Genomic DNA, 9,214 nt, shown 5'->3' on the forward strand with positions numbered 1-9,214 from the left:
TAACCCGCCTGGCTTGGCCATCGCTCTGTCAGCACGCGACCCCGACGACCCCACGCGAATCACCGTGTCAACAGGACGTCCGTGCTCTGCGTGAAACGCCATTCATTTATTTTCCTACAATTCTCACACCCGCCATAAATATGACAAAGTGTTAATTATGAACGCGATTGCCCAAGGGTTGCAAGCATAGCTTATATAGTAATGGGATTCCAACATGAGAGAGGGGAAGTGTGATTTGTGACATTTATCCAACGCTGCAGCTTCTGATTCACGCCCGACGCAACATCATCTCCGCTGGTGTTGCTGCTTCTGCGCGCCGTTCCGTCTCCAAAACCGCTCTCCCGCTCACTATCTCATCATCACCCGCCTCCTCACCCTCCCTGCACTGCTCCACTCCTCTCTTTCTCTCACTGGAAGCAGCCTCCACCCCAACCCACATCCGATCACACTCACCCCTCTTCAAGCCACCCACCCACCCATCACCGTTACATCACCCACCCCCCAGTTTCTCCAGCTCATGTTTAGTGGGCTGGCAGGAGGTAAATACGCAGATAAGTGATTGTGCACAGCGCACAGGCAGCCCCCCACACCCTTGGCGCCTCGCGTGTTTTTCAGAGGAGCTGCGTGGCGGAGGAGCCGATGGGACGAGGTGACGACGGGAGAGCGGTGACCACGGCTGCCTGACGCCGTGGCCACCCATCGTTCCGGCCACCACCGTGGCCCCGAGTGTCGATGATGGCGTGGGAGACGACATTCGCAGGACGCGTCGCACGGACGATCGCTAAACATCTTGGGGGTAAGCGTCGCAGCTGTTGTTGTCCTTGCGAATAATAGCGCACCGCCACCAGCGTTATTCGAAGCAAGGGACCGGTTGTGTCGTTCAAGGGCGTCCTGCCGCATTGAACGCAGCCCGGCTGGGTCGGCTGCCAATGATTATTTTGCGAGTGCCCAGATGAGCCCCAGTTACGTTGTTTAGTGACCCACCAGCCCTCTCTCTTCCCCTTGGACACGCCGCACATGATAACAAGCCCTGCCTCGGTAACAATCGCAGAGGCGTGCCAATGTCGCGCTGGTGTCGTGCGAAGCGGAGCATTGCCTTTTAAACGCAGGTCGTCCCGAGCTACTTTAATTTCTATAATGGTTGAGAGAGAATGCGGTGTGTTGCCCTTCAGAGTGCGGGTCTTGTTTAGCTTCTCTGCCGGGTGAGGATTTTTTTCTTTTCTTGTTGTCGCAATCACAGCAATGGTTCGGTAGCTTGCCTAACCCGTGCGAGACGTCGCAGGAACGACGACCCGCTTGCCTGCACTGCATGTAACAACTCACAGCGTTCGCATTTCCCCCGGAGCGCAGGCATGAAGAAGAGCACGCCGGCTCCGCGAATCCCCCAGTAGACGGATTTTCCAATGGGATGCCTCAAGTCCAAAAACCACTACTCGGTGCACCAGAACTCGCCGGGGATGGAGAAGTCCCGCACGAGCAGTCGCATCGCCACCGACGCCACCGACGCTGACCACCAACAGCAGCAGCAGGCATCAGATTCTGGCGCTGCGCTCGAGAGGGCCCACAAGCCGTCGTCCCCAGCCGTGGAGCCGCAGGTGGTCGGCTTCGCGCAGAAGCTCTCCGAGCAGATCATGGCTGGGGCCATGCGGCAGAGTGCGCAGATCGACCGCTGCTACCACGACATTCCCTACATCGAGAACGGTTGACGCTCCGAGGTGTAGACGGAGACTATTGCGTTGTCCACGTAGGTCAAGCGCTGCCTTTAATTTGTTCCCCGTGAAAATGGCATACGGAATCGCTTGAGAGTACGCCTTTTATTGTAGTATCCGTGCAGCCAGTTTTAATCTCGAACAACCGTAAGCCAGTGTTGTATTGTCAGGTTTTATCGCTCTCAGTGTTACTGCTCAGTATGTTCTTGTAGAGGCTCTTGCGTTTGACTCGTGCCTGTGTTTTGACTAATACGCTGTTGTGTTGCGCGTGTTATATTATCACTCTGCAGATCAGATTGTACCCGATAAGAGTTAATATCTCGAATTCTGCACAGTGCTGTGTAGCATTAACGGAGTTGGCACTGTTATGAAAAGAGCTTGAGCATGATAATATTTGAGGTTTAGAAAAAGTGTTTTTTTTATCCAGACATTATTGACTGAACCGTGGGCCGGCTACCCAATGAATAAATCCAAACTTAGATCAGGAATTTCAGAGAACACAGTATTTTTTTCATGCAACTTTGTCCCTCCCCCCACGACATTGCCTAACACACCATCGGCCACATTCACGTTTTAGTAAGAAGGGCAGTTTCCGCCAATATTTGTTTGAAAAGATAAGCAATTATTGGTATCTTTTGTTTATGCAGTTTCTACTGACAATGAGCAGAACATGTTTTTCCGTAAACAACATGAAACTGGCGCTATATCTGCACATGTCGGGTGCAGTATGCGCGTGTGGCTTTGTATTTGACTTAGTGGCATAGCTATCGAGTAAGCAAGTGGCGCGCAACTACACCAGAGCCCATGAGGCCAGAGGGGCCAAGGCGCCAGACTACGATGAGAAGGGGAAATTGGACAGAGGGGGCACATTTCATTTCTAGTATCTTGGCACAATATAACCAAGCTACGTTGCTGATTTCTACCCTTGAACACTTATGTTCTCCATGTTAAATTATCACGGAAAGACGTTCTCAATGAAAAAGTGACTAAAGATGTATCATATGGGGCCATCCATTTAGTACGTACGCAATAAAATCTGTCAAAACTTGACCCCCCCCCACCTGCGTACGGACGCTTGACGCACCCCCCCTCCCCGAATCCTATAGAACGGCCGGTATTTAATCCATACATAAACGATCAATGATTAATAATATTAACGTGTTTAAGCAAACAGATAGTCCACCGCCGGACTATATAACTCATGTGAAGGCCAATGTAGACAAATTATTATCAAGGCTTCACCGCCCCCCGCCCCCCCCCCCCCTTTTCCTATGCGTACGTACATTGTCAGTAGACCCCCATATGCAAACGTACGCATTTGGGTTAACCTCCCCCTCCATGCGTACGTACTAAATGGATGCCCCCTATTCAAGTAGGTGTTTTCAGGGTGCAGTATACAGTGAACACTAAATCTGTCTTAAAAGTATTGCATAATAATGGTTTACAGCCCTTTGTCAATCCACTGCTGGATGAAAGTCTCCTCGCGTTGTGTAAGTTATGGGGGTTGTTTGACCACACTGGTCAATATGGGTTGGTGACGTTAGGTGGGAGGGGGCCAAGGAGCAGTTTAGATATCACTTGCCATTGATGTTAGTCGTGGCTGGGAATTTAACTTAGGCATGGGCTTGTAACCACTACACGTCCCTTTTCTGCCCCATCTTGAAATACAACAGTGATTTTACAGGACTTCATCAGTGATTGCTATACCTCCCAAAACAACTCACTTTTTTAAATTCATAATCAGCTTCTTTTGGGTTAGATCATGAAGGTATAATGCCCATACCCTCCGCCACCCGACAGAGCCAATCAAATCAAGTTGTTACGTGGGAATTATGCCAATTGATAAGGGTTGTTAGCAAAACTGGAAGTGGAAAAGCTATTTTTTTTTATTCTTCAAAATAATTTTCATGCGACATTTCGCTGGAGATTACTTTCACATAATTATCAGGCGTTAACAGAAGCTCAGCTCCCACGTGGCTCATAATATTGGTTATGAACCATAATATTGGTCGTGCAAGCCAATGTTTCAAATCAACTCAATTATTGGTATATTATTATAATGAAGACATGTAGATGTATTTGTTTATGAAATAAACAGAGTACATTGGAATTACATGGGACGGAGCGAGGGATGGTGGCACAGTGGTAGGTATGCCGTGCTAATAATCTAGCGACCTAAGTTCGATTCCCAGCCACGGGTAAAGTTAGTGGTGATTAATATCATTCGAAAGAGCAGGCCACTGTGTTCCATGGTTCAAAGTTGCCAAATATGAAAATGTACCTGCAAATAACTCGGTTGGGATTAAACACTAACTTGGCAGGACCCATGAGACTCAGTCAGGCTTTCCGGGGTAAACAAGCATGATAATACCAGTCCCGATCACCCCACTTGCCACCCACACCCTTCACTAACATACACGGACCAGCAGCACTTTAGAGCTCAGTCAAACAACCCCAACAACACTTCAACAAGAAGTGGATTGCCAAAGGGCTGTAGATTATTATTTTTATAAGGCATTACCTTATAAGCTTAGAGGTGATGGTTGGAGTCAGTGTGGATGAGAATTCAATATCTAAATTGCACATTCCAATGACGCGTATGCTGTTGTCTCGGACAGCCAGAAGACCTCATATGAAATGGCTGTGCACGAGTTATATTTATTTAACAGACCTGGCCACGAAGGTAATAGCATTTCGTTTCAAAAAGGTCAAACCCTTCTGCTCCATGTAGTTTATGCGTGCGTGGTCCTTACCCTTACGTATTCGGAGCGTAGATTATTGATTAATTGTTGCTATGTAGATTCTTAATGCTCGAGATACACGTGCAGTGAATGGCGTGTGCAGGGATTGATGTTTTGATGTCGGTCATTAAATGCTTAATGCTACATTTAGCCTCATGAAGCAAACCAAACTGTAGCAAACGAGGCAGAGAGAAAACCAGAAACTATAGAAAGAACGCAGTAAAGCGAGACAACAAAATAGGTGATGCTTGAATTGAATCGTGGCTCTGAATAGCAACAATTCATATTGCATTTCTAGGGGGTAGAATCATCGCACGCATTAGTGTGCCAACGTTCAATCCTATATCTCGTCATTGATTTTGTGACTTAAAAAAACCAGCCTGATAAGAAGGCAATATTCAAGTATTCCTGTAAAACGTATACATGTGTTGTTTGGTTTATCTCTCCGGGTGAGCTATGAGCTCTGAGCCACCAGCGGAACAACCATTCATCAAGGTATTGTGTAATTGTGTCTGGAACAGAGTTTCCAATTCACGTTTTTGTTTGAATTTGATAAAACAAGAATTGTTCATAAAAGCTATTAGAGAAATGAAAATTGGATACGCCCTTTCAAATAAAAACTACCGCACTTGCGTGGAGGATACAATGTAAGCTCACTAATTATGTTTTCAAATGAATGCATGCAGAATGCAGCGAATGTTATAAATCGATATAGGCTACATTTGACCAACTTCCTTGCAATTGCATTGATAATCGGTAAGAAACTTTAGAAACAAAAGTTTAAAGCACACTCGAGTGCCAGTGGTAACCGATGGAGGCACAATTCCATTTTGCAAAACAAGAAGTTACCAAATGTATATGAATACATATTTATTTTCAAATAAGCTGAGTAATTTCCCATATTTCTAAATGGAACCCCAGCCTTGTGATGTCGTATGAAGCAGTAGGCACATTTTACAGTGTGGCATTACGTTTTATATGCAGTCAAAAGCTTTGGTTGATGCAGAGTGAATTCCAAACATGTTGGGGAATGAGTTCAATTAACTGCAGGTGTTCAACGCTGTTCCATCGCTTCAAGATGTTCAACACAAACGCAATGTGGATCCGCCTTGAAGTCTCAATTTGTGCATATGGTATCCGCAGGGTGTATGTGATAGAAGCAGCCCAGTATCTGTCCAACATATTTGCACAGCGCATAGCAACAGTACAGGTCTACGAGACTGCACTCCATAATTGCATTACAGAAGGGGCCTGGTTATTACATGTGAAAGGGGGTAAAGAGATGACGGCACAACCATCACTTGACTGTATGCTGCATAATATAAGAGGTGAGGTACACTGTTGGACATTCAAAAGGAAATTAAGAGATGATTGGCAGCACGTGGGCGGTTGTGATATATTTATTTCACTGCGTATCATTCAGAAGGGTGAAACCAACTTGATGTGCTGCTATTAATCATATTTGATGATTCATTAATATGTTGAAATTTTAGTTATTGTACATAATGTGTCCGTGTAAAGTGAAATATGCTGTGTTGATATATAAACATTAATACAACCGTTGAAATTCTACTGCTTCGAGCGTCATAGTATTCCCAATCTTTACGCGATTTTGACGTGCCCCTTAAAGTAGATATTTTTGTGCACATTTCGCACCACATTTACCATCTCCCTTTGTAAATGCAATGAGCCAGTCACAAACTGACGAATCGACCGAAACGCATCGCATTGGAGATATGCCCTTTGGCTGGCTATGGTGGAGACATCGGGCCGCGATCTTACCATACATCTGATGAAAATGAACTTTGGCCAAAAGCGTATGGATCATAGCCCATATGCAATTTGTCATTTTTCATCACGGCATTTGAAGCAGTATTGCTAACGTATTTATCTGAACAGGTTCAAACATGCACTTTGAATACATACTCTTTGGTTCTTTCGGTAAAGTCACGTAGGTGTAAAAAATAAAATAAATCACGACGTTTCGGGCGCAACATAAGCATCCGTCATCAGGTGGGAAAGCATGGTCTGCTGCTGAAGCAGACTGTTTTAAAAAGGTTTGAAATTGTTGTAGCCCAAAGGTCATAAAGAAGTGGCCAGGGGCTAGTGATGTTAATGTGAGAAATTAGCATGTTCATATAAAAGCGAAGAGTGGTGCAATCCAAAGGTATTAATGCAACCCAACGGATGCAATCCAAAGAGCATGTGAGTATGAGAGTGCAATCCAAAGGACATGTGAGCATGAGAATGCAATCCAAATCAAGAATGCACTTTGAAGTTTCTGTCAATGGAAAGCAAATTGCATAAGAGCACGAAACGTCTTAAAAGAGGCCTATATGTCACACTGAATCTGTTCAAGGCTCACCTTATCAGTTTAAACAAGCAGAATAATACAAACGCTTCCTTGGACTGGCGCCTGACAATCCGTTATGTATACACGTTAGTATTCATGACCCTTCACGAACCAGTTCAATCCTTTTTAAATCCTTTATATTAAGTTCGCTTGCTTGCGTGCGTGCTTGCGTGCTTGCTTGCTTGCTTACGACCGTGCAAATCTTTCGGTCGTGTTTTAACCCACTTCCCGTGATCCAATCGAGCTGACATTTTGCACACAGACTCGTTGTGCGAGACAATTAATGTTCGTGAAAAATGTTTCCAAAATGTTACACTTTTTAGGCAAAAAAATATATATTTTACATTTATTCAAATATAACTCATTCATGGCTTTGGCTGAACGTCACAGTGTAGGAGCCCAGAGCGTGACACCTCCACAGGCCGTGGTGGAGTAGCGCAGTTGGTAGCGCCCTCGCTTCCCATGCCAAAGGTCGCGGGATCGATCCCCGCGTCCTCCACAGGCGAATATATGTTTAAATCCTTTATTAAATCCTTTATATTAAGTTCGCTTGCTTACTTAGGACCGTGCAAATCTTTCGGTCGTTTTTAACCCACTTCCCGTGATCCAATCGAGCTGACATTTTCCACACAGACTCGTTGTGCGTAACAATTAATGTTCGTGAAATTTTTTTTCCAAAATGTTACACTTTAGGACAAAAATATTATATTTAATTACCAATTGCTTAATGGTGCAATGCAATCATCTGACCCATAGGTGACAGCCATCTCAAGCCAGAGGACGAGAGGACTCTAGCCGCCACGCATATAAAGGATTTATAGTGAAAAACTTTGTTTTTACTGGTTATACTTATTTCTGTCGCGGTCATTCAAGTGAAACAACTCCCCTCCTACGTGTAGTGAATTACTTCTCTTCAGACCGTGAGTTTTGTAGCTCTTTTTCTTCTCTTAGGCTTTTACTCCATTGATCTCTTCATCCTCTATAAACACCTGCGTGACGATATTGCTGTATCTAGTCCACTTCTCTGGTCGTTGCACTATTTTTGTCGTGTTGCTCTTTTATTGTATTCTAAATAGTTTTCCTTCCATCAACCCCCCCCCCCCCCCTTAGCTCTGGGACTGTCTAATTTTTTTCTTCTATCTATAAAGTAAACATGGCCATTGTCTCTGTACAATAGTTTGAGATCTGCACTGACGAAAACTATCACGATTTGATAAAAAATGTAATTATTTAATAGTTAGATTTTTTTGGTTCTTTCGGTAAAGTCAAGCAGAAGGGAAACAATAAAATAATAAAAATATAGAACAATAGAATTCTCACGACGTTTCGACTGCAACACAAGCAATCATCATCAGAGAAAATTTGAACAAAATTTAAAACAATTTTCTTGCTGTGGATTTCACATCTGATGATGATTGCTTGTGTTGCAGTCGAAACGTCGTGAGAATTTTATTGTTTTATATTTTTATTATTTTATTGTTTCCCTTCTACGTGACTGTACCGAAATAACCAAAAATATGAATCCCTGCAGTCACGAAAGCTTTAAATAAAAATTTTTAGATTTGTTTAAATCAAATATGTATTGTTTTGAGATTGTTTTATCTGCGTTACACAACCTTGTCATATTATTTGTATATTACAGTATTTACATGAAATCTAAATAATGCATTCTTCAATGCACGATTGTGTGCATGCATCTTGAGCCTTAAGAATGTATTTTAATCGATGAATGGATCGATATACGTATCATCATTATCATCACCGTCAGCCTTGGTCAATCCACTGTTAGATGAAGGCCTCCCCAAACCGCCGCCGTCGTTATATCCTTAAAATAAATTGTCTTAATTCTACTCCGCCAGACGCCCTTGAAAAGTGAGGAATCCATTCTCCTCTGACATTCCTGGAGCCTCATTCCCAATCACTTTGAGAAATCTCATTGGAAATTGCACGGATTACAATTCCATGACTCTTACTTGCCATCTAGAGAAAGAATATGTGAATCTCTTGAGGGATTTTGTTTTGCTGCGGAGGAAAGAAAATTAATCTTGTCCCACTGAAAAATGTACATGTCACAGCACTATAAATAGAGGCCCTTCATTTGCAGGAAATACTACCGTGTATGTAAACTGAGCAATTCACAATAATTAACACATTTTTAAATGCACGTGTTATAATAAATTATTACGTGCTTTCATCGGGGGCTTATGTTTTACGTCCCCCTTCACCGTCGGGTAAAAACACAATCGCGAAAGCTGCCCTTCAGGCATTCACTTTAAAAAAATCTAGTACTGTACTGTTATTTTTTTTTGCGTGTGCCCAAATGGCCTCGAATCCGATGACAGAGTGTTTGAATTATTTATTCGGGCAGTCTGTTACCTTGGCCATATATAGCACATTACATGAGCATTACA

General features: G+C 43.6%; 1 protein-coding gene across 1 annotated transcript; it reads left to right on the plus strand.

The window, feature by feature from the left end:
• The first annotated feature begins 416 nt into the window (after nucleotides 1-416).
• On the plus strand, nucleotides 417-6,162 carry AKAP19 (A-kinase anchoring protein 19). The gene is made up of 2 exons (XM_078857107.1): nucleotides 417-796; nucleotides 1,351-6,162. The coding sequence occupies exon 2, from the start codon at nucleotides 1,404-1,406 to the stop codon at nucleotides 1,704-1,706; it is 303 nt and encodes a 100-aa protein (XP_078713233.1). The 5' UTR covers nucleotides 417-796; nucleotides 1,351-1,403; the 3' UTR covers nucleotides 1,707-6,162.
• Nucleotides 6,163-9,214: the final 3,052 nt, after the last annotated feature.

The sequence above is a fragment of the Lampetra fluviatilis genome, chromosome 1 (genome assembly GCF_964198595.1).
Source record: "Lampetra fluviatilis chromosome 1, kcLamFluv1.1, whole genome shotgun sequence".
NCBI classification, from domain to species: domain Eukaryota; kingdom Metazoa; phylum Chordata; class Hyperoartia; order Petromyzontiformes; family Petromyzontidae; genus Lampetra; species Lampetra fluviatilis.